Source organism: Mesoplodon bidens (genome assembly GCF_964165515.1).
Source record: "Mesoplodon bidens genome assembly, chromosome: 10".
In the NCBI taxonomy this organism is placed as follows: Eukaryota; Metazoa; Chordata; class Mammalia; order Artiodactyla; family Ziphiidae; genus Mesoplodon; species Mesoplodon bidens.
In genome coordinates, this window is record NC_138172.1 from 16,424,754 (window position 1) to 16,451,456 (window position 26,703).

General features: G+C 37.7%; 1 protein-coding gene across 1 annotated transcript; it reads right to left on the minus strand.

Annotated features, from left to right (window-relative positions):
* Positions 1-7,193: 7,193 nt before the first annotated feature.
* Positions 7,194-9,355, minus strand: LOC308623953 (S-methyl-5'-thioadenosine phosphorylase). The gene has a single exon (XM_081246786.1). It carries the CDS (start codon positions 9,258-9,260, stop codon positions 8,409-8,411), a length of 852 nt encoding a protein of 283 aa, XP_081102912.1. The 5' UTR covers positions 9,261-9,355; the 3' UTR covers positions 7,194-8,408.
* Positions 9,356-26,703: the final 17,348 nt, after the last annotated feature.

The following is a 26,703-nucleotide window of genomic DNA, read 5'->3' on the forward strand; positions in this document are numbered from 1 at the left end:
CAAATGTCCAGCATTTGGTGTTCTCTTTTTTGTCAGTCTTTACCAAGAGCAAGATACTTTTCAGCAAACTATCAAAGTTGTTAAGATTATAAATATGAGTCAACCATCTGTTTTTATATCCTTTTTCTTCATTGACTTTTGACAGGTGCTTAGAGAAAGAAATGTTTCAGAGCCCTGATATTTTTGTAAAAAATAAAGAGGCCTATTTAACAAGTACTACGGCACTCTGGTAAAAGTTTAATCTTAGCTTCTAGAATTTGGAGAATCCAAAAAACAGCACCTGGTCTGTTCGGTGTTCACTTTACCAGCCACCGTGTTTCAACATAGAAGGAGAATCCTCAATTAAAAACAAAATCAAATAAAAAAACAAAACAGAATACACTGAAAAGACAGATGATCGCAAATAACAGCAAAAGTACACGTTATTCAACCACGAACATTTTTCTAAAATTATAAACTTTTTGATCTGATTCAGATTTGTACCTTAGATATCTATACTGGTTATAAAGTGGAAACTATGAAGAATTCATATATTCGAAGTAGAGGAATGGTCATTGGGAAGCATGGCATAAAGTCTAAGCCAGAAAATTATATATACCACATTGATCCTTTTCAGTCACTATCTCAATTAGTGATTTAATCCCAATAATTTTGTGTCCATTTTTCTGATGACAGACAGATATTTAGGGAGCTCAACAAACAGAAATTTGTTTGACTCTCAAACAAATTTGTTTGACTCTGAAATTTGACTCTCAAAAGTCTGAATCCAAAGACTATTCGGACTTCCATAGAATACATCATGATGAAACAAAGTAGTGGGCCATTTTTACCAATTAAAAAATAGCTTACGGGCTCCCCTGGTGGTGCAGTGGTTGAGAGTCCGCCTGCCGATGCAGGGGACAGAGGTTCATGCCCCGGTCCGGGAAGATCCCACATGCCACGGAGCGGCTGGGCCCATGAGCCATGGCCGCTGAGCCTGTGCGTCCAGAGCCTGTGCTCCACAACGGGAGAGGCCACAGCAGTGAGAGGCCCATGTACTGAAAAAAAAAAAAAAAGCTTACAATTATCATTAATATTATAAACACATTTATGACATATTAAATGCAAAAATATAAGACCATAACAAAAAGCAGAATACTATAATGTACACGTGTTATTCCTCAAATATTATAGTACAGTATATTATAGTATATAATAGACTATGCATATAGTATAGTATAATCAAGCCTTTGCTGATGCAGCTTCCATCTAGTTGTGGACTTAAAGAAAGCCTATCTAGAATTATTGGGTAACTGCTGGAAAGCCTAGATGTTCAATGAGAAAAGTCATAACAATCTGAAAGATGAAGCTTTTGTAGTGGATATTTGAGTGAGGTGCAGCAATTCAAATGATACCTATTGCTAGGCATATCACCCACTAGACCAATGTAACCAGGCCCAATGCCTTTGTTCAAACTGGTGAGAATGAAGCAATCTCTTTTTCAACAGATTTGCACATGAGAGAATGGAAGCCTGTTTTAAATGACCACATGACTCTGATAATGACTTAGCAGATTTGAAAAATGAGAAAGAAACCAGGTAATCTTTAGAGCACCTGTTCCAGCCATGCCTAAAGACAAGAAATCTATTCCTAGGTTTTTGCATTAGATAAGTCAAATAAATTAACTTTTACACTTAAGATAGTCTGAATTGTGAGAGGATCCTTAAGTCCTTCAAAAAATTAAGTTTAAGAATCTCTCATTAATAAGAACTGTTTAACAATGGAATGGATAAATGTAACAAATTGCTATTGGAAGCGAATGCCATAAAATAAATAAATTTGCTCTTGGGAGCAAATCTCAGATGATTTAAGGACAAACAATGTAAGACAGCAGGAAGAGCTTAGATACAATATATTGTCATGAAAATAGAAGCAAAAGAAAGTACAAAAATATTTTTGAAAGAAAAGCAATGGGTGAGAGGAAGAAATAGATCAAAAATGATTATTTTTCCCCCACATTTAGTATTAAACACTTCATCTTTGTAGCTGAAAAGAATAGAACTAAAAGGGAAAAGTACAAGGAGTAAAAACACGATAGCTGCCAGATTAGTGAAACTTCCCATCAAAATGATGACAATGTGTACCATTCTAATATTATGTAAAAAGTATTAAAATATAATCAACCTGTAGGCTAGCTCCAGATGGAGAGAACAGAACTGAATACACTGTACGATGTCTCCTCCCTTGCTCCCAAGCCCCTTGCTCAGTACTTGTGGGTTCTCAGAATAATACCATTGAGGACACACTGTTGACCAGCAAACGTTAGAGTGAAGCTATCCCATGCCATCATGGTCAGGATGCATTGCAGACTAAATCTAAATCTGGCTGCCAACCCCCACTACACAAGCTTTTCACAAAGGTTAGGAAGCTACAAATTTAGAGCTTCCTAAATGTACTCACCTTGAATCATATTTATCTTACATTGGCACATCCATTCACGGATTTGGAACTTCACATTTGTCTTCCAGGTTTTATCCTGTCATTTGCTAGTCCATTGATGCCCCATGGTAAACCTCAGAAACCCCGAATTCTTGATAGTTGTACACCAGGAAGGGAAACAGTTATTCTTCACTCTTGCCACTCAGTTAGAACCATTATTTACCAAAGGCTAAAACTGAAACTAAAGATCTGAAGTCATGCTCACTAAATGGAAAAAAATCAGTCAATTAGTTGTGGAAAAAAGAAAAATAATTACAAGCAAAAGAAAGGTCTTATCCAGATGGACATTCGAAAGCTATCCTGCCTCAAGATAAAAAATGTTTGCACTCTTGAAAATAACTTCTAATGTTATTTATCATCATTACCATATAATGATCACAGTAGCTTCATATGAGCTCTGATTCCTAGGCACTGCTTTGAGCATTTTACAGGAAGTAACCTGTTAAATCCTCACAACAACCCTATGGGAAGTACTATGATTATTTCCAGTTTATAAAAGAGGAAACTGAGTTATAAACAGGTTATATGACTTGTTAATGGTCACACAGCTACACTCCCAGTTCTATAGCTGAACAGCTCTACCATTACTTGCAAGTACCAACAAACACTGTTGCAATAGGTCTCTGGGCTCTGTGGATTGAATCCATGTGTTTTATGCACTAATTCTATGTTGTATGTACCCAGTGACCTTGATGGTACTAACTTGAATATACCCTTTGGGCTTAGAATTGTTTAAAAAAACTAAAAGTTCGAGGCTAGTGGTACCATATATTGAATCCCATCAAGTTAATTTAAATTAATATCTGAAACATCATTTATATGCAAAGATTTTTGTTTATGTTTGTTTTTTCCCTCATTAGCACCAGCCCCATTGAGCTTCTGAATACATCTCATTGTTTTTGCAAATTACAGCCCTTGTCTATCTATGAAATCATTCTCTGTGTTGAAAGAAGATACATTCTGCAAAAAAGTTCATACTCAGAGTAGACTGAATATGTAGATTATGGGCAACTAACAATCACATGTCTGATAACTTATCCAGAATATAGACCTTTATGATGTTTTGAGCTGCCTTTGCTTCTATTGGTTAAATTCCATTGTTTTCAGAGACATATAAATATGTGTATTTAATGCAAGCAAAGAAACATTGAGTTCCAAGCAAAAGATGCGGATTTTTTAATGGTATTTATCAGTAAGCTGATGAGCCATCACTTAAATTTCAGTGTTTTGTGATTGAAACTGAACTGTTCTTTCTCTAAAAGCAGGTAGACAAAACTCATGCCTGCAGAAGGTTATTTGTTATAATGCAGGCACTGAATTATCAACTCATTGCATGTATAACTAGTGAGTATGACAATTTTTATTTAGGAATCAACTGGTGCTTGAAAAGTGCTTGCTTTTTTTTTTTTTTTTGCAGTACACGGGCCTCTCACTGCACTGCTGTGGCCTCTCCCGTTGTGGAGCACAGGCTCCGGATGTGCAGGCTCAGCGGCCGTGGCTCACGGGCCCAGCCGCTCCGCGGCATGTGGGATCCTCCCGGACCGGGGCACGAACCCACGTCCCCTGCATCGGCAGGCGGACTCTCAGCCACTGCGCCACCAGGGAAGCCCAAAAGTGCTTTCTTGTAATCATTCAATCAGTGTTTATTGAGTGCCTACTATATGTCTGGTACTCAATCTAGGAGCAGGTGATAAAACTGTGAACATAGCAGACACAGCCAAGAGACAAACAAGAAACAAACAGGAGACTAATCCCCAAAAGTAGAGATTGTGTTAAATGTTAGGAAGAGGTACTGGGTTGACTAGTATCCCCCCAAAATTCATGTTTGCTGAGAACCCCTGAATGGGTTCTCATTCTAATCAAGCTGCACCTAATTCAATCATACTGAATCAGGGTGGGCCCCAAATCCAATACTACTGTTGCTTTTATAAAAAGAGGGAAATTTGGATAGAGACATGGACACATAGAGATGAGGTCATACGAAGACAGAACAGAGATTGGAATGATGTGCCCACCTGCCAAGGAATGTCAAAGAATGCCAACAACCTCCAGAATCTAGGAAGAGTCAAGGAAGGGTCCTCCCCTGACTGTTCGAAGAGAGCCTGGCCCTGCCATCACTTGATTTGTGACTTCTACATTCCAGAACTATGAGAGTCCAAATTTCTGTTGTTCTAAGCCACCAGTTAGTGGTACTTTTTTAAGACAGCTGTGGGAAACTAATACAAAAGGCCTGAAGGAAATAAACAGATGAGTATAACAGAAAACAATGTGGCAGGAGCTGTAGGACAGGGTGGTCAGGAAAAATGCATCTGCCAGAGGGTGACTTTAAGGGGAGACTTGAAGTATGAATCAGCTTGTGAAAAAGGCAGAGGGGAAAAACATGCCAGCCACAAGAAATAGCAAGAACAAAGGTCTAGAATCAGAAAAGAGCTGGAGGAACTAAAAGGAAGGCAGTGGGGGCTGGAGGAGAGACAAAGAGAGAGACCAAGAGATTGAGATGCACGTTACTGAGTCTAAGCTCATACTGTTCGCCACACAACAGGCCAAACCAAGAGATGGTGAGCTCGCGCCCCTAAAGAACCATCTTGCCTGAGTCAGAATTCAGGCTTCCTTTATACTAAAAGGGGAGGGAGTAAAGTCAGACATTTCCTGGTTCTGGTCAGACTCCAGAGGGGATGTGTTAATTTCTTCCTCGCTGCAGTCATTCAAAGGTAGGTCTGGTCAGGATGTTCCCTGAGAGCTAAACAAAGGTATTTCAGCTTAATGCTCAATACGTGGAAGGCAGGGTTCCCAGAGATGGGCCGTTATGGATAATTTAAGCTTATAGGCAACATCCCTTTAGTAATTAACTTGTAATAGAATACAAAAGGCTCTTGCCTATTACAGCATGAAAAAAAGAGGTAGAAGAGGGGAACATGACACAGCTGTAACCACTTCCTAGTCTCAAGGAGCTCCCACTCTAGTGCGGAGCAAAGCCACATTACTGGTAGCTCTAATTAATGAGAGGAAGTAATAAAAGCTCTAAGTTCCCAGAGAGAAAGCAGTTTTTTCCTTCTCTGCGATTAGTGAAAGATTTGCTGACAAAATGCCATTTGTACTAGGTTTTAAACATACAAATACAATTTACGTATTATCTTAGGTCAGATTCCCTAAAAAAGAAAGGCTGAGATGAGGATTCTCATTCTAGAAATTCATTAAAGTAGTGCTTTCCTTTCCCGAGAAAGGAAGAGGCTAAGTAAGGATGTGGTTTCAGGTGATGTCTAGCCACAGTCTGATTCCACAAGGGAGTGCAAATTGCATAGGAAATCTCTTTTGCCTGGAAGCAAATAGCTGAGCTTTTGTATCTCCTGTCCACGTAGTCATTGGCTCTGGGTCAGCTGGGGGGCTTCATTCCCAAGCCCCTCCAAGGGAAGCAGCTTCTATGCCTAATGGCAATACCGTGAACAAGGACGTGAATGAGAGCCTTTGGGCACCATTCTTCTAAAAGGGATCCTGGAAATCTGAGCAGAGCAAAAGGGCATCAGCTAGAGATAGGCAGATATGAGCTGGTCAAAAGGAGTTAGAGTTATTTGAGCGGGAAGAATAATAAGGGCCAAGACCCTCCTATTCAAGTCGACTCTAGCTCACGGACGTCACACAATAAATAAGGAATGAACTGGCCAGCCCCAGAATGGGAGTCTCTGTAGGCAGTCTCTCCTAACTTTCTTCATCTCTGCATCACTGTAGCTATTACATTCAGCTTCTATTAAAGGATTACAGGAGAAAGAGTTTCGCTCCTTCCTGCTAGGTCTCAGAATGAGGAAATCAGTGACAAGATTTTTAAGTTCTAATGTTGACAGCAGATGCTGAATCAAATAACAGTGATTATTTCCAGACAAAACACCTACAAGAAGAAGAGAAGGCAGGACACACTGTCTCTTTGTTATGTCTCTATCCCAAGAGACAGATGAATGATAAGTCATCCCATCCTTAGGGATTGCAATACTTGTCCCAATTTCCCTTCAGTGAATCCTTGAAGCATCTATTTTGTGCACTTAACTCATGGTCATTGAAATTTATTTACCACCCAGCAGACATCATCAATCCCAGGGAAGTGAGTTTCAGGAAAGTAAAGATAATTTCATTGAAGTGTTTTGCCACAGTAAGAATCTGAATAACATTAGTCCTGATATGAAACCAAGCTTGTAATATAATGAAATAAAAATAATGCCATTTTGTTTGAAGTTTTTAGCTTCCTGATTTATCAATGTAGTCAAGGAAATATTGAAATAATTTTTCAGTAGAACATATGATATATGTGTGCATATATATCTATACATACACATACATGATATATTCTATTAGCGATGAAAGGACGATAGGGCTAGTTCACTTCTTAGAGATAGTGATGGAAATATGTTGATTATTAGCATGAATACTGGTTGTTCATTAAATCCAAGGGGACTTCTGGATCAATAGCAAATTGAAAGAAAATCAGAATTAGGAGATTTGTTTCTCTTTTTTTTGGCTGCACTGAACAGCTTGGCTTATGGGATCTCAGTTCCCCAGCCAGGACTGAACCCGCACCCTCAGCAGTGAAAGTGAGGAGTCCTAACCGCTAGACCGCCAGGGAATTCCCAAGATTTATTTCTGAAAGTCACATTAACTGTTATTGTCTTCAATGCCTGCAAGGCATTATCTGTAACTATTTTAGCTCATGTGATTTTTTTTTTCAAGCTTCCATTTTCTTTATTAAAAAACAAAAATCACCAACTCATGGAAAATAATTCATCAAATCATAAAAAGGAGTAGAAACAAAAAGTCAAATGTCAATTTAAAGAATATCTGACACACTATAATGTGTGTATACAGTCTCTTAAATAATTTAAGATTAGCTCCATATTAAACACCCAGCTTTTCTCACATTGCTGCAAACCCAAGTATTGTTCTGACTATACAGTCATTAATTATCTTTTTTAACAAAAATAAAGATGGAACTCAAACAGAACTCCTTAGTATTGCCGTTTTAACTTTTGCTGCATTACCAGAAACTGTGTGTTTTCAAGAACTGGATCTTTCTAAGCCCATTTTTATTTTTAAAACTTCACTATTTGATTATATTCATTGTAGAAAAATGTGAAGATATGGAAAAATATAAAGAAAATTAAAAATTTATCTAGTATCCCTCCCCCAAAATATAATAACAAAAGAGTATATATATTTCTTTCTATTCTTTGTACATATTTAAAACAAAATTAATACTGTAAAATGCTTATATATCCCCATTTCATATTATACAGCAACAATTTCCTTAGTACATTAAATATTATGTGAAACCATGATGTTCAGTTGGCTGCTTCACAATCTAATTAGAGCTTAACCATGATTACCTCCAGTTGTTGGATATTCAGATTGTTTTGAATATTTGCTATTAAAACTATGTTCTACATCCTTCTTTATACATAATTATTTGTATGTATCTGATAATTTCTTAAAGATAAATTCCTAGGAGTAAAGTAACCAGCACAAAGGGTATTTTTTAAGCCTTTTGATACATTTTACCAAAATGCCCTCCAAAAAGATTGTACCAATTCACAGTCTCATCAATAGTCTAAGAGCTATTTCTTCACATTCCTTGGCAACATAGGAATGTTACTGCTTACCTTTACTGTTACAAATTTGGGGGAATGGTGAAAGGTGTCTTCTTTTTTTCTAATGTGTAAATATTTCCCCACATGTTTTCTGGTTATTTGCTTTCCTTCTGTTATTTGAAGCAGTCCAAGTCTTTTAGAAGGCATCTCTGATGTGAGCAATGTCTTGTCTTATCACTTGTTCTTCCTTAGGGGGCAAGGGCACAGAAGGTGCATGTCTCTTCTGTGTTTTCTCAAGCAGGAATTCCCCAAATGATTGGAATTAGAAGGTTACATTGTCTTCTGGGCAGCCATGCTATTTTAATGTCTTGGTAACAAAACAGAAAACTGGGCCATTTTCCTAATGTTATGGAGGGTTTCTGACCATTCCATGGATCCTATCTGAGGTATCGTAGTGAGAAGTAAACTTTTGGCTTTATTGGCATTTTCTTTCAGGGTCTTTAAGACCCGGTCCACAGAAACCACTTCCTCATGCTCCTTCCAGCAATCATAATCTGTTGCCATGGCAATACTTGCGTAGCAAATTCCAGCCTCCTTAGCAAGAATCACTTCTGGAACTGTGGTCATGTTGATAACATCCGCCCCCCAGGTTTGGAACATGACGCTTTCTGCCCGGGAGCTAAAACGAGGTCCCTCAATTGTGATCATTGTCCCTTTTGAGTGGCACCGGAGTCCTAGCTTCTTAGCGGTCTCTCTGAGGACCTCTCTCGTTTTAGGGCAGAACGGCTCAGCCATTGGAATATGACACACTCCTCTGGCACAGGAATGATTTCCATCATAGAAGGTCTGAAGCCTTCTGGTAGTCCTGTCAATGAACTGATCAATAATGACGATATCGCCAGGCTGAATCTCTTCCTTCAAGGAACCGCAAGCTGTGGTCACTATGACATGTGTACAGCCCTCCTCCTTCAGAGCCCAGATGTTCGCCTGATAGTTGACTTTCGAAGGCATGATGGTATGCTGCCTCCCATGCCTTGCAAGGAGGACGCAATCAACATTCTTTATCTTCCCCAAAATTAAGGCATCAGAAGGCTTGCCAAATGGAGTGTCCACATATTTTTCGGTTCTTCCTTCTAAGATTTCTGGATCATCCAGGCCTGTCCCACCAATTATTCCAATCTTCACGGCCGCGGGAGTGGCACCTGAGGCCATGATGGCGCGAGGAAGGAGCGACGGCCTCGGGCGGGGTGGAGACGTGGGGCGGCGGAGCGGAGCGGTTTCAGACGCTCGGCCCGGGGCTGAGCAGCGAGGTCAGCTCATGTGATTTTTTCCCCCATTTGATGGGAGGAAACTTTCAGCAGAAAGTTACTATTATTTTTGCATTAATATCAACACAGATCACTGTACTATCACTGTTGGCAGTTTTCACCTTCTAATAAATATTTTATAGTTATTTTTTATACAAGCAGTTATAAATAACTTCTTATGGTTAAAAACTTAACAAATTACTTTACTTCATTTTGGAATGTTCTCCGGGATAAAAAATATGATTGATTATAAAGTTAGAGCTAACAAATCTTTTGCAAATGCATCCAGCTTTATTCTCTCTGTGTCTTTTTATGCTCCTAATCATTTGTAGATTACATGGAGATTTTAAATAGTTTGCTTCAGTTGCAAAAATCATTGAAGAGTACTATTTTATGTATTTCAGATGTATCATCATAAAAGTTATTTGGTGGGAGTATACCAAAATTTATATAATGAGTACATTTACAGACATAAAATACTTGCTCTGAAGAATAGGCTATTAATTCTATAAGAGGCTACTAAAATTTAGCAATTTGGTAAATTACATTTACTCATTATTCAAATATGTAATTTATTTTCTTATTCTGTTCATAAAATGTAGTAGCACGAGTCAGATAAATATTATTTCTCATTTTTAGAGAAACATTGGGATTCTTTTATAGCTTTGCCCATATTCTTTTTTAAATTCTTAAAAAATTTTTTTTTTACTGAAGTATTGTTGATTTACAATGTTTCAGGTGTACGGCAAAGTGATTCAGTAATATATAATATTCTTTTACAGGTTCTTTTCCATTGTAGGTTATTACAAGATATTGAATATAGTTCCCTGTGCTATACGAAAGGACCTTGTTGCTTATCTATTTTACATATAGTAGTGTATATCTGTTAATCCCAAATTCCAAATTTATCCCTTCCCCCATCTTTCCCCTTTGGTAACCATAAGTTTATTTTCTATGTCTGTGAGTCTATTTCTGTTGGTAAATAAGTTCATTTGTATCATTTTTTGGATTCCACATATAAGTGATATCATATAATATCTGTCTTTCTCTATCTGACTTACTTCATTTAGTATGATAATTTCTCGGTCCATCAGTGTTGCTGCAAATGGCATTATTTCTTTCTATTTTCTGGCTGACTAATATTCCATATACATACATACATATATATATACATTGCATATATATCTGTGTGTATATATATATATATATATATATATATATATATATATATATCACATCTTCTTTATCCATTCATCTGTCATTGGACATTTAGGTTGCTTCCATGTCTTGGCTATTGTAAATAGTGCTGCTGTGAACACCGGGGTGCATATATCTTTCAAGTTAGAGTTTTCTCTGGACTTATGCCCAGGAGTGAGATCTGTGGATTATATGGTAACTCTATTTTTAGTTTTTTAAGGAACCTCCATACCGTTCTCCATAGTGGCTTCACCAACCCATGTGAGGTGATACCTTATTGTGGTTTTGATTTGCATTTCTCTAATAATTAGTGATACTGAGCATCTTTTCATGTGTCTGTTGGCCATCTATATGTCTTCTATGGAGAAATGTCTATTTAAGTCTTCTTCCCACATTTTGATTGGAATATTTGTTTTTCTGATATTAAACTGTATGAGCTGTTTGTATACTTTGGAAATTAATCCCTTCTTGGTCACATCATATGCAATATTTTCTCCCATCCCATAAGTTGTTTTCGCTTTGCCCATATTCTTAAAGATCTTGTCGGCTCTAGCTATTCTATTCTGGCTGAACTAAAAATTACATTAGTTTAAATCCCTAAAATTCGTAAGTGGTCTAGTCATGTAAACACTTAGATTGCAAGGGTCTATCTCTTAGGCAGTGTAAGAAAGTCTTTAATGAATATAACTATGCAAAAATTTTTCAGTTTAATTCTTATATTAAACAAATATTGATGAGTTTATTCAGCATCTCTTGAGAGCCAGAGTAACAGTTAAGATACTGGAACTAGAACCCTCAATTTCAGTTCAATTCAGTGCTCCATCACTTATTCATTCTGTCACCTTCCTCAAGGTATTTAAATTCTCAACTTCAGCATCCTCATTCATTTTTTTTAAATTTTATTTATTTTTGGCTGCGTTGGGTCTTCGTTGCTGCCCGCAGGTTTTCTCTATTTGCAGTGAGTGGAAGCTACTCTTCGTTGCAGTGTGTGGGCTTTGCATTGCGGTGGCTTCTTTTGTTGCAGAGGACAGGCTCTAGGCACGCAGGCTTCAGTAATTGCAGCACGCAGGCTCAGTAGTTGCGGCACGCGGGCTTTGGTAGTTGCAGTGCACAAGCTCAGTACTTGTGGTTCACGGGGCTCTAGAACATAGGCTCAGTTGTTGTGGCACATGGGCTTAGTTGCTCCTCAGCATGTGGGATCTTCCTGGACCAGGGATCGAACCCATGTCCCCTGCACTGGCAGGTGGATTCTTAACCACTGCGCCACCAGGGAAGTCCCTCCTCATTCTTTAAGTTGAAGAAAATGATAGTGCCAAGTGTACATGGTTGTCATGGAGATTAAATAATATATTGTATATAATGTATTTGGCCCAATGTCTGGCATATAATAAGTGCTCACTTAATGTTGGCCATAATTACAGAGTTTAGCCAGTGTCTAAGTGCAGAACAATCAAAATATTTGTCTCAGTTAACAATCAGGAGAATGTACATAAGTTAATATCTTGAAAATATAAATTATCATTTTCTAGGTAATATAGTATAACAAAATAGAAATGATTCAAAATTTAAATAGCTTACTCCATCCAGAACAATAACTTGTTTATTTTTCAAGTATATTAATCTGTATATCTCATATAGTCTTTTCTTGAGAAAATTACTTTAACACCTTCATAAATATCCTGACATACCTTAGGTAAAACCTATTTTCTCATATTCACCCATTATATTGGGACTTGAAATTATCTATAATCATGGATTTTTTACATTAAACTTTTTATTAAAGTATAACAAGCATACAGGAAATGGACACAGTGATGAATTTTAAACTCATTAATTTTTCTGCAGAATAAAAACCCCCACGTAACTACCATTCAGATCAAGAAACAGAATTTTACCAGCACCTCAGTAGCTCTTACCACATCATCTCCTGGTCAGTAGCCCCTTAAATTTAATCACTATTCTAACTCCTATTAGTTTTGCATATTTTTCAAATTTATGTAACTGACAGTACACAGTATGTACTCCTTTGTTTTTGGCTTCTCTTGCTTATTGTTATGCTCATGAGATGCATCCACTTTTGTTTTCTTCATTTTCATCGTGGGTAATATTGCACTGCATGAATCCATCATGATTTATTTATTCACTTTGTACTTGATGAAAATTTGGGCTGTTTTCTGAACTTAGCTAGTATGATAATGCTGCAATGAACATTTTCTTATACATATTTACTAGGGGACATAGGTATGTACTTCTTTTGGGTTTATACCTAGAAGTGGAATTCATGAGTCAGAGGGTCTTGGGAAATTCCTGAGTCAGACTGCATCTATTTAGCTTAAGCACATACTGTCAAAAGGAAAATATTTTGACAGAAATTGGACTTAGTGCTATTACCCATTTTATGATTGGAAAACAATGACTTGTGGTTAAGGGACTTGTCAGTGGATCTAAGAAGTGCCAGTCATAAATGTGGGAGTAAAAGCAGATCAAATACCCACTGTGTGCAAGACATGTTGCTCGGTGTTATGGATAAAACGGTAGGAGAAAGGTGCCATGACGTCTGCTTTCATGGCACACAAAATATAGTACAGGAGACAACTGTATCAATAAAATGAAAAGTCACATTGACAAGTTTATAATTATAGACAAGTTGAGTGATTTGAATAAAAGAAACATGATCCTAGGACATCATATAACACATAATATCATTCGTTCTAAACTAGGAATTCACAGAAGTCTTCCCTCAGGAAGTATGTTGAAGCTAATTTTCAAGGAACGGATAATAGTCAAGCAGGAAAAGAGGAGGCAGAAGGGCCTTGCAAACATAAGAAACAGTATGTGCACAGAACCCATGTGGGGGAAGAGAACGGCTCTTAGGACAAGACCAGGGGAGGGGGTAATGAGCAGGGAGTCTGCAGAGACAGGCAGTGATAATAACACACTTGGCCTTTAGCCACTGTTAAGGGTTTGGATTGTTTCCTGAGAATAAGAAGTCATGGAAAGCTTTAAATGTGGGAATGGGGAGAGGTATGGAAAAGATCATGCTGGCTGCTATGTCGTGAACAGACCAGACAAGGGCCAGCATGAATGCAGGGTACGTAATCACAGAAGAGATGATCCTATTTCAGACAAGGGTGAGGCAGTGGAGATGATGAGAAGCTGACTGATTACAGTGGTATATGTAAAACCAACAGCACTTGGTAAGGGAATGGATGGGGGCTGTGCAAATAAAAAACACATCCAGAATGAGTCCTGGGTTTCTGGTTTGCTCAGCTGGATAGATAGGTAACTGGTTAATCCTGGCAATAAAATCATCCGAGCTGTTGATGTCGCTAAATCTAATGTAGCTTTTTTTTTAAAAAAAAAAATTACATTTAAATCCTGGAATTAAATCCAAGAACAAATTGACTGAAGTGTTTTTTGTCACCTTTGGAAATGCTCATTCTCCTCCCAACACGGCCCCAGATGCTGCCAGCAGCTTTCCGTCCCTGGCATCAAATCTTCAGTATTTTTAAAGCTATTGATTGTGGATTTCAGCAAGAAACATAATTTTGGAGGTGTTTAAAAATAGTATCTGTTGTACATGCATATGAAGTAGATCAATGGTAATCACCCACTTGCTATCTACCGTTCAATTTGAATGCTACTGAGATACTGTTATGAATTTCTTCTCATTTCATCTCCTACCATTAAACACACTCTATGAATTTGTTCTGAGTTTAGTTTATTATTATAAACCTAATGAAAACATTTCATCTACATAGAGCTGTCACAGAGATGTCTATGAGTGTTTTGTTTCAATATAACTGTAGGTAAGAAGTACTTAAATGGATATATCTTCATAAACAAAAATGTCTCTAAAGTATACATCTGCAATTTGGAATTTGTTTAGTACACACCTTGTCATATTTAAGCTGTGAGTTATTCATATATTGTTCTAGTCAGAAATTATGTCTTGGATGACTAAAGAGTGTTTTTAAAAAACTAGAAAGTATTGAGAAAATAGTTAAGCATATATTTTTATTTTCCTCTCCCTAACTCCATTTTTGATTTTAAATTAATTCTGCATATCACTGCCACATTACTTTTTCTAAAAATACATTTTGCATCACATCACTGAATTACTTAGGGATAAAAGATGCTTCTCTATTACGTACTACATGAGACTGTTTCACATTTTAGGTCTTCCATAAACTTTTCTTACCCTAAAAACACCAGTTCATTTCTCCCTCCTTCTCAGAATGCTGGGTCTACCATATTCAACCAACCTTCTTTGTCTCCATTAGCCTTTGAAGCTTGAACTTTTGTGCATTGCTCCCTCCCACCCTTACCAGGTCATGAGAAAGCCAAAAGGCCAGAACCTCTCCAAATACTACCCATACCTCAAAGATAAGATTAAATCTAACTTCCATTAAACCTTTCATCATTATTCCAGCTCACAGTGATCATTCATTTTTTAGTTACCTCAATTACACACATAATTAGTGCTAGTTGGCTTAAGCAATTAATGAATTGGTTTGTAGGATGATATTTATCATTAATAGATACTATATTCTCTAAAGGAAAGGACCTTTGTTTATATATTTATGTGTCTGTATCACAGTGCTGCCCATATAGGGTCTCAATAAAGAGATGCTAAATTGATTACTTGATTGATTGATTAGAACACTCTGAGATGTTTATTAAACACAATCCAGTAATTTTTGTACATTATTATTTTCAAAGTTATAAGTACCCAAGGGATAGAAAACATTCAATTTATGTCCAATCTTTCCTTGTAATTTTGCAGCAGTTGGAGAGAAAGCCAAAAATGAAACCTAAAATGAAAGTAACTGAACCATTTGGAAATTCAGAGTTATTGAAAGAAAGAGCTGCAGAGATTAGTCACACTCTTACTGCAATTCTGAAGCAGCATATGGCTGAATATTTCCTCATGAAGTTTGTTCACTGAACTCTGTAAGTGAATATAAGCACCACAAATGCACATCAAGATATCATCCAAAAATTGCCACTAACAAGTGTAGGAACACGTACAACTCTAACTTTTCAAAATTGAGTATCAATTTGGGAATGTGTATACATAAATATATGTGATATGCATCTTAGAAAGTGTTATATATGATCACTTTACACACATGAGATAGCCATCTATATAATATATTCATTTATTGTTCAATAATTATGTATTGAGGACCTGCCATGTGACAGGAAATATACTAGTTGCTAACGATACAAAAGTGACCAAGAACAAAAGACATGAACTCTGGTATGATGGAGTTTACAGTACAGATGTACAGAAAGATAAATACTAAGGAAGCACATACAAAAAGGATAAATCTGGGGCTTCCCTGGTGGTGCAGTGGTTGAGAATCTGCCTGCTAATGCAGGGGACACAGGTTCGAGCCCTGGTCTGGGAAGATCCCACATGCCGCAAAGCAACTAGGCCCATGAGCCACAACTACTGAGCCTGCGCGTCTGGAGCCTGTGCTCCGCAACAAGAGAGGCCACGACAGTGAGAGGCCCGCGCACCGCGATGAAGAGTGGCCCCCGCTTGCCACAACTAGAGAAAGCCCTCGCACAGAAATGAAGACCCAACACAGCCAAAAAATAATTAATTAATTAATTGATTGATTTTTTTTAAAAAGCCAAGCATTTGAAACCCTTTAAAAAAACAAAAAGGATAAATCTGGATTATTTCATTTATAGGAAATAAACAAGTGTCATTGTAGAAAATGACAAGCAGAACCTGCAGAAAGGTCTCTCTGAGGAAATGAAATTTAACTTGGTCCCCGAAGGATAAGAAGGAGCTAGCTGTGCAAAGACACCAATTTATTATTTTCTTTACTAAATATGTTAGTAGTAGTTAGAGTGAGACATGAAGCAAAAATTTTATTTTATGAGATCTTAACTTGTTCTTATGGTCCCAGATCAAAGTCTGCTCAACAAGGAGATTCTATGATATAGGCAACTGATTATATGTTGGTTTCAAAGTAATTATAGTTATAATTTCAAGAAGAAATATAATAGAAGATTTTAAGAACAAGAGTGTAAATCATTATCCTCATAATTCTCTTTTCTACTCAAATGGAAATACTTTTCAATTCCTTCTGACATGCACCTATTTTTCTAAAAATGACCTAATGGTTAAAGAATTACACTAATGTGTAATAAGATTTATCGAAAACAACCCGGCTTGGAATGAAGATGTTTGTATTCTGGTTCAATCTTTATCATTCAATGGCTGTTACCTCTCAAAAAACTCAATTCTTCTTGAAAGAACTGAATCACTTCCCTGATACAATGAGGACCTTTATCCTCTGAAGTTTCCTACCCACGTTCCTGAAGATCATAGAATTTCATAGAATGCCTCAGTGACTACCCAGCTGGGGAAGGAGAGAGGGAATAAAAAGGATATTGGAGCAGGAAGAGCTTTATGTCTCTTTCTCCTACTTCAATACATATAAATAATGCATAAGTTCTGATGTTATGTATTTTACATTTTGGGATGTCAAATGAGCTTTAACAGAAGAATGGGTTCTGTCTCTAAAATGATGTTGTAAACCATTGGACTAGTTGATTTGAAGACTCCATCTTCAAACAGCAGTTTAAGAATCCATGTTCTAGGACTTCCCTGGTGGCGCAGTGGTTAAGAATCTGCCTGCCAATGCAGGGGTCACAGGTTTGAGCCCGGGTTCGGGAGATCCCACATGCAGTGGAGCAACTAAGCCTGTGCGCCACTACTGAGCCTGCGCTCTAGAGCCCACAAGGCACAACTACTGAGGCTGAGTGCCACAACTACTGAAGCCCACACGCCTAGAGCCTGTGCTCCGCAACAAGAGAAGCCACTGCAAGGGCTTCCCTGGTGGCGCAGTGGTTGAGAGTCCGCCCGCCGATGCAGGGGAAACGGGTTCGTGCCCTGGTCTGAGAGGATCCCACATGCCGCGGAGCGGCTGGGCCTGTGAGCCATGGCCGCTGAGCCTGTGCGTCCGGAGCCTGTGCTCCGCAACGGGAGAGACCACAACAGTGAGAGGCCCACATACTGCAAAAAAAAAAAAAAAAGAGAGAGAAGCCACTGCAATGAGAAGCCCATACACCACAGTGAAGAGTAGCCCCTGCTCGCCACACCTAGAGAAAGCCCACATGCGGCAACGAAGACCCAATGCAGCCAAAATTAAATTAATTAATTAATTTAAAAAAATCCATGTTCTTCAAAACTAAGATTAAAAGTATTATTTTCTTAAGATGAAATAAAAATAAACTGGTAATGATAATCTCCAGATGTTCTAGCATGACTAGTTTAAATCACTGGTTAAATTATTGTATTTAAATCATTAGTTTAAATCACTTTTAAATAAATAAATTTATCTGAAAAAAATGGGAACATAAAGGTAGAGAAAGTTCAAGGCACAAATGATTGCATACGTGAACCAAGTTATGCTTCCCCCCAAGGCATTTGTGCACCATGTACCAGCTACTTCCATGCATCTTTGCCATCCTAGGTATTCTTCAAGTCACCACTACCTTCAGCCACCTCCTCAGAACAAAATATTGACCTTAAATAGAAATGAAACTTAAGAGGTTCACCTTGCCATTTCTATTCTTACATTTTATAGGCTCACTCAGATGAACTGTATGGTTATTTTTGTGACAGTAAAGGCAGGTAGAAATTGCAATTAAAATTTTAAAACATTGTATTTCGCCATTCATAGGATGAATGAAATCCAGTGACCAAGTTTTGCACAGATTCCATGAGAATTCACTTCTTCAGCAGGTATATTATAGCAGAAAAGAGCAGAAATGTGGCTCTTTCTGGCTGGTGAGCTTCTGTCAGAACAATGGCAACAATTTGAAAGGAAACCATTTTAAAGCAATGTAGCATTTTCAGCAATATTAAAAATATATACATATTTCCAATGAAATCCTTGTAAAGCAAGGTCTAATAGAATTTTTAAAATAAAGCCAGTTTCATTCATACAAGGCATCTGCTGTGAAGAGTGTCTTAATTTTACATAACATTGAAAAAGAATTAAGATACATAGGAAAGAAAATAGGAATTATCTTTAAAAACTGAATTACTACAAATGTTTTATGCCAACTTATTCTCTGGGAAATATAGAAAAAGTCCATTTTTCTCTCTACCTCAGGTGATAAAATGTTCATCTAAAAAATCAGAAGTGTTTTCATATTTCGCATGGGCCCTTAAGAAACATCCTTTCTTCAAGTGAATTTTTTCCCTGTTGGCTTTAACTAAGTTTAGAATAGTGCACCTAGATACTAAAAAATGAATGCAAATCGAATTACTGTCTAGACCAACAAGTTCTAATATTTCCCCTTACAGCTGTATTCTGCTTTCAATGTGTTCATGAAAAGTTTCTCTTAAATCAAATTTCTGATCATCAATCACACTTCAAAAGCACTAGGAGAATTTGTTATTTAAAGGACTCTCCGTTAAGAGTGAACTGCACAACTAGTAATCCTTGGAGGTAACACACAATCTGCTTTAACTATTGTAGAAATCTGTCTTTACATCTGTTAGATATGCTTTAAGTGTAGAGCACTTGGGCAGTGCAAATGGCTCAAACACCTCCCAGTGTTAGCTAGGAAGATGGTGTCAGTTAAAATTGTAAGAGGGTTATTCACTCCTACCCTTACCACAAGCACCATCGCACCAAAACTGTCCAAGGCACCTATCTGCTGCTAGTGCTCTCCAGCCAAAGCCCACCAGTGTTACAGCTGTAGGTGAACAAGTTAGGTTTATTATCCACAGCAGTGAGAGACAATACTTGCCATGGGAACCATGGGATGACTCAGTAAGAGAGTATTAGAAAACACTATATTCTTGTTAAAGGATTTGGGATCGTGTTAAATGATCTGGGGGAGAGTTTAAGGATGTGGGGCTCCGGTCTGGACTGGATATTCTCAGGAGGTGGGGTAATTCTATGAATGGATATATTAATAAATCTTATCTAGAAGAAGGGAAGACTAAATCCTTCAGCTCTAGAGCAACAGTCACGCATACTATATGGGAGAATGAAGCGTTTGGTGTTTCATGGTTTAGACAATGTTCATGTTTAGTCCGTGTTCAAGCGTGATTACTTTTGGAGAATAAGTAGTATCAAAAGAAACTGTTGACTTGAATTCTCATTATTCAAGCATTTGAATAGTTATCACTTATTTATCTCCCACAACAAATCTAGATAAAAGGAATTGAATTTGAGGCTAATCCATGTATCTTAACTACATACGTTGAACATTTTCATCTCAGTATATTATATATCCAGATAGTCTCACCTGCAAGATGAGTATAAATGAGGATCAAAGATAATTTTATCTACTAAAATGTGTCCTTCCAATTGAAATATCTGCAGCCAAACCAGTTCACTTTTTAACTATGTGAGTTTCTTTCTCTTCATTTTAAGAACATATTATAATTTTCATATAAAGCTATTTTTTAAAAGTTTTCATTACTTTATTCCAATTTATCAATCTCTATAAATTTCTGTTGACTTTCTTTGCATTCATGTATATTAATTCACATCAGAGGATATTTTTTTCTCATTTATGTGACATTAAAAATATACAGTGATCTTTGTTTGAAAAACATTACGTTAAGATATATTAATGTGAGCATTTCCCTGGTCCATCTCATGTGATCCTGAGAGCAGTGAGCTTACTTATTGTTAAATCCTTAGAAATCAAGTTTCAAAACTGTCTTTCTGCAAATGAAATGAGAGGTGATTTAGAGAGGTTCATGTCTGAGTTACTGACATTTTTTTTAAACATCTTTATTGGAGTATAATTGCTTTACAATGTCATGTTAGTTTCTGCTGTATAACAGAGTGAATCAGCTATACATATACATTTATCCCCATATCCCCTCCCTCTTGTGTCTCCCTCCCACCTTCCCTATCCCACCCCTCTAGGTGGTGACAAAGCACCGAGTTGATCTCCCTGTGCTCTGCAGCTGCTTCCCACTAGCTATCTATTTTACATTAAGTAGTGTATATATGTCCATGCCACTCTCTCACTTCGTCCAGCTTACCCTTCCCCCTCCCCATGTCCTCAAGTCTATTCTCTATGTCTGCGTCTTGATTCATGTCTTGCCCCTAGGTTCTTCAGAACCACTTTTTTCTTTTAGATTCCATATATATGTGTTAGCATACGGTATTTGTTTTTCTCTTTCTGACTTACTTCACTCTGTATGACAGACTCTAGGTCCATCCACTTCACTACAAATAACTCAATTTTGTTTCTTTTTATGGCTGAGTAATATTCCATTGTATATATGTGCCACATCTTCTTTATCCATTCATCTGTCAGTGGACACTGAGGTTGCTTCCATGTCCTGACTATTGTAAATAGGGCTGCAATGAACATTGTGGTACATGACTCTTTTTGAATTATGGTTTTCTCAGGGTATATGCCCAGCAGTGGGATTGCTGGATCATATGGTAGTTCTATTTTTAGTTTTTTAAGGAACCTCCATACTGTTCTCCATAGTGGCTGTATCAATTCACATTCCCACTAACAGTTCAAGAGGGTTCCCTTTTCTCCACACTCTCTCCAGCACTTATTGTTTGTAGATTTTTTGAACAGCCATTCTGACCAGTGTGAGGTGATACCTCATTGTAGTTTTGATTTGCATTTCTCTAATGATTAGTGATGTAGAGCATCATTTCATGTGTTTGTTGGCAATCTGTATATCTTCTTTGGAGAAATGTCTATTTAGGTCTTCTGCCCATTTTTGGATTGGGTTGTTTGTTTTTTTGATATTGAGCTGCATGAGCTGCTTCTATATTTTGGAGAGTAATCCTTTGTCAGCTGCTTTGTTTGCAAATATTTTCTCCTATTTTGAGGGTTGTCTTTTCATCTTGTTTATGGTTTCCTTTGCTGTGCAAAAGCTTTTAAGTTTCATTAGGTCACATTTGTTTACTTTTGTTTTCATTTCCATTTCTCTAGCAGGTGGGTCAAAAAGGATCATGCTGGGCTTCCCTGGTGGCGCAGTGGTGGAGACTCCGCCTGCTGATGCAGGGGACATGGGTTCGTGCCCCGGTCCAGGAAGATCCCACATGCCGTGGAACGGCTAGGCCCGTGAGCCATGGCCGCTGGGCCTGCGCGTCTGGAGCCTGTGCTCCACAACAGGAGAGGCCACAACAGTGATTGGCCCACGTACCGCAAGGAAAAAAAAAAAAGGATCATGCTGTGATTTACATCAAACAGTGTTCTACATGTTCTTAGTGTTTTACTCTAAGAGTTTGATAGTGTCTGGCCATACATTTAGGTCTTTAATCCATTTTGAGTTTATTTTTGTGTATGATGTTAGGGAGTGTTCTAATTTCATTCTTTTACATGTAGCTGTCCAGTTTTCCCAGCACCACTTATTGAAGAGGCTGTCTTTTCTCCATTGCATATTTTTGCATCCTTTATCAAAGATAAGGTGACGATATGTGCGTGGGTTTATCTCTGGGCTTTCTATCCTGTTCGACTGATCTATACTTCTGTTTATGTGCCAGTACCATACTTTCTTGATTGCTGTAGCTTTGTAGTATAGTCTGAAGTCAGGGAGCCTGATTCCTCCAGCTCTGTTTTTCTTTCTCAAGGTTGCTTTGGCTGTTTGGGGTCTTTTGTGTTTCCATACAAATTGTGAAATATTTTGTTTTAGTTCTGTAGAAAGTGCCATTGGTGGTTTGATAGGGATTGTAGATTGTAGATTGTTTGGGTAGTAGAGTCATTTTCACAATGTTGATTCTTCCAAACAAAGAACATAGTATATCTCTCCATCTGTTTGTATCATCTGTAATTTCTTTCTTCAGTATCTTATAGTTTTCTGCATATGGGTCTTTTGTCCCCTTCAGTAGGTTTATTCCTAGGTATTCTATTTTTTTTTTGTTACAATGGTAAATGTGAGTGTTTCCTTAATTTCTCGTTCAGATTTTTCAGCACTATAGGAATGCAAAAGATTTCTGTGCATTAATTTTCTATCCTGCTACTTTACCAAATTCATTGATTAGCTCTAGTAGTTTTCTGGTAGTGTCTTTAGGATTCTCTATGTATAGTATCATGTCATCTGCAAACAGTGACAGCTTTACTTCTTCTTTTCCTATTTGGACTCCTTTTATTTCTTTTTCTTCTCTGATTGCTGTGGCTAAAACTTCCAAAACTATGTTGAATAATAGTGGTGAGAGTGGACAACCTTGTCTTGTTTCTGATCTTAGGGGAAATGGTTTCTATTTTTCATCAGTGAGAATGATTTGGGCTGTGGTTTTGTCATATATGGCCTTTATTATGTTGAGGTAAGTTTCCTCTATGCCCACTTTCTGGAGGGTTTTTTTATCATAAGTGGGTGTTGAATTTTGTCGATAGCTTTGCTGCATCTATTGAGATGATCATATTGTTTTTCTCCTTCAGTTTGTTAATATGATTTATCACATTGATTGATTTGTGTATACTGAAGCATCCTTGCATTCCTGGGATAAACCCCACTTGATCATGGTGTATGATCCTTTTAATGTGCAGTTCGATTCTGTTTGCTAGTATTTTGTTGAGGATTTTTGCATCTATGTTCATCAGTGATACTGGCCTGTAGTTTTCTTTCTTTGTGACATCTTTGTCTGCTTTTGGTATCAGGGTGATGGTGACCTCGTAGAATGGTTTGGGAGTGTTCCTCTTTCTGCTGTATTTTTGAAGAATTTGAGAAGGATAGGTGTTAGCTCTTCTCTAAATGTTGGATAGAATTTGCCTGTGAAGCCATCTGGTCCTGGGCTTTTGTTTGTTGGAAGATGTTTAATCAGAGTTTCAATTTCAGTACTTGTGATAGGTCTGTTATATTTTCTATTTCTTCCTGGTTCAGTCTTGGAAGGTTGTGCTTTTCTAATAATATGTCCATTTCTTCCAGGTTGTCCATTTTATTGGCATAGAGTTGCTTGTAGTAATAGCTCATGATCCTTTGTATTTCTGCAGTGTCCGTTGTTACTTCTCCTTTTTCATTTCTAATTCTGTTGATTTGAGTCTCCTCCCTTTTTTTCTTGATGAGTCTGGCTAATGGTTTATCAATTTTGTTTATCTTCTCAAAGAAACAGATTTTAATTTTATTGATCTTTGCTATCATTTCCTTCATTTTTTTTTCATTTATTTCTGATCTGATATTTATGATTCCTTTCCTTCTGCTAACTTTGGGGGTTTTTTGTTCTTCTTTCTCTAATTGCTTTAGCTGTAAGTTTAGGTTGTTTATTTGAGATTTTTCTTGTTTCTTGAGGTAGGATTGTATTGCTATAAACTTCCCTCTTAGTATTGCTTTTGCTGCATCCCATAGGTTTGGGGTCATTGTGTTTTCATTGTCATTTGTTTCTAGGTATTTTTTGACTTCCTTTTTGATTTCTTCAGTGACCTCTTGGTTATTTAGTAGCATATTGTTTAGCCTCCATGTGTTTGTATTTTTTACAGTTTTTTTTTCCTGTAATTGACATCTAGTCTCATAGCATTGTGGTCGGAAAAGATACTTCATATGATTTCAATTTTCTTAAATTTACCAAGGCTTGTTTTGTGACCCGAGATATGATCTGTCCTGGAGAGTGTTCCATGAGTACTTGAGAAGAAAGTGTATTCTGTTGTTTTTGGATAGAATGTCCTATAAATATCAATTAAGTCCATCTTGTTTAATGTGTCATTTTAAGCTTCTATTTCCTTATTTATTTTCATTTTGGATGATCTGTCCATTGGTGAAAGTGGGGTGTTAAATTCCCCAACATTTATTGTGTTACTGTTGATTTCCCCTTTTGTGGCTGTTAGCATTTGCCTTATGTACTGAGATGCTCCTATGTTGGGTGCATAAATATTTACAATTCTTATATCTTCTTCTTGGATTGATCCTTTTATCTTTATGTGGTGTCCTTCTTTGTCTCTTATAATAGCCTTTATTTTAAAGTCTACTTTGTCTGATATGAGAACTGCTACTCCAGCTTTCTTCTGATTTCCATTTCCATGGAATATGTTTTTCCATCCCCTCACTTTCAGTCTGTATGTGTCCCTAGGTCTGAAGTGGGTCTCTTGTAGACAGCATATATATATGGGTCCTGTTTTTGTATCCATTCAGCCAGTCTGTGTCTTTTGGTTGGAGCATTTAATCCATTTACATTTAAGGTAGTTATCAATATGTATGTTCCTATTACCATTTTCTTAATTGTTTCGAGTTTGTTTTTTGTAGGTTTTTTCCTTCTCTTGTGTTTCCTTCCTAGAGAAGTTCCTTTAGCATTTGTTGTAAAGCTGCTTTGGTGGTGCTGAATTCTCTTAGCTTTTGCCTGTCTGTAAAGGTTTTAATTGCTCCGTCGATTATATGAGATATTTGCTGGGTAATCTTGATTGTAGTTTTTTCCCTTTCATCACTTTAAATATGTCCTGCCACTGCCTTCTGGCTTACAGAGTTTCTGCTGAAAGATCAGCTGTGTACCTTACGGGGATTCCCTTTGTTCTTATTTGTTGCTTTTCCGTTGCTGCTTTTAATATTTTTTCTTTGTATTTACTTTTTGATAGTTTGATTAATATATGTCTTGGCATGTTTCTCTTTGGAATGCGCTTCTTAGTGTTGATTGACTATTTCCTTTCCCATATTAGGGAAGTTTTCAACTATAATGTCTTCAAATATTTTCTCAGTTCCTTTCTTATTCTCTTCTTCTTCTGCGACCTCTATAATTCGAATGTTGGTGCATTTATTGTTGTCCAAGAGTTCTCTGAGTCTGTCCTCAATTCTTTTCATTCTTTTTTCTTTATTCTTCTCTGTGGTAGTTATTTCCACTATTTTATTGTCCAGGTCACTTATCCATTCTTCTGCCTCAGTTGTTCTGCTATTGATTCCTTGTAGAGAATTTTTAATTTCATTTATTGTGTTTTTCATCATTATTTGCTCTTAGGTCTTCCAAGTCCTTGTTAAACATTTGTTGTATTTTGTCCATTCTATTTCCAAGATTTTGGATCATCTTTACTATAATTTTTTTTATTTTTATTTTTTTTGCAGTACGTGGGCCTCTCACTGTTTTGGCCTCTCCCGTTGCGGAGCACAGCCTCCGGATGTGCAGGCTCAGCAGCCATGGCTCACGGGCCTAGCTGCTCCGCGGCATGTGGGATCTTCCCGGACCGGGGAACAAACCCATGTCCCCTGCATCGGCAGGCGGACTCTCAACCACTGAGCCACCAGAGAAGCCCCTCATCTTTACTATCATTTCTCTGAATTGTTTTTCCGGTAGACTGCCTATTTCCTCTTCATTTGTTTGGTCTGGTGGGTTTTTACTTTGCTCCTTCATCAGCTCCGTATTTCTCTGTCTTCTCATTTTGCTTAACTTACTGTGTTTGGGGTCTTCTTTTCGCAGGCTGTAGGTTCGTATTAACCATTTTTTTTGGTGTCTGCCCCCAGTGCATAAGGTTGGTTCAGTGGGTTGTGTAGGTTTCATGGCCGAGGGGACTGGTGCCTGTGTTCTGGTGGATGAGGCTGGATCTTGTCTTTCTGGTGAGCAGGACTGCATCCAGTGGTGTGTCTTGGGGTGTCTGTAAGCTTAGTATGATTTTAGGCAGCCTCTCTGCTAATGGGTGGGGTTGTGTTCCTGTCTTGCTAGTTGTTTGGCATGTGGTGTCCAGCACTGGAGCTTGCTGGTCATTGAGTGGAGCTCAGTCTTAGCGTTGAGATGGAGATCTCTGGGAGTGCTCCCGCCACTTGATATTACATGGGTCCGGGAGGTCTCTGGTGGTGCAGTGTCCTGAACTTGGCTCTCCCAACTCAGAACTCAGGCCTGACACCCTGCTGGAGCACCAAGACCCTTCAGCACACAGCCAGGTACATTGGGAGTTTCTTGCCTTTTGGGAAGTCTGATGTCTTCTGCCAGTGTTTAGTAGGTATTCTGTAGGAGTTGTTCCACATGTAGATGTATTGTTGATGTATTTGTGGGGAGGAAGGTGATCTCCACGTCTTACTCCTCCTCCCTCTTGAAGTGTAATAAATCTGAGTTACTGACATTCTTAAATCTCACCTTCAGCCCTCTCTGCAATCACACAGTCCGTTTGAATGGTTGTCTAGGGTCTTCATAAAATGAGAGTATGACATGCTGGAGGCTGCCAAGCATTGATGGGCATATACCTAAAATTGGCCAGACAATGTGAAGCAACTG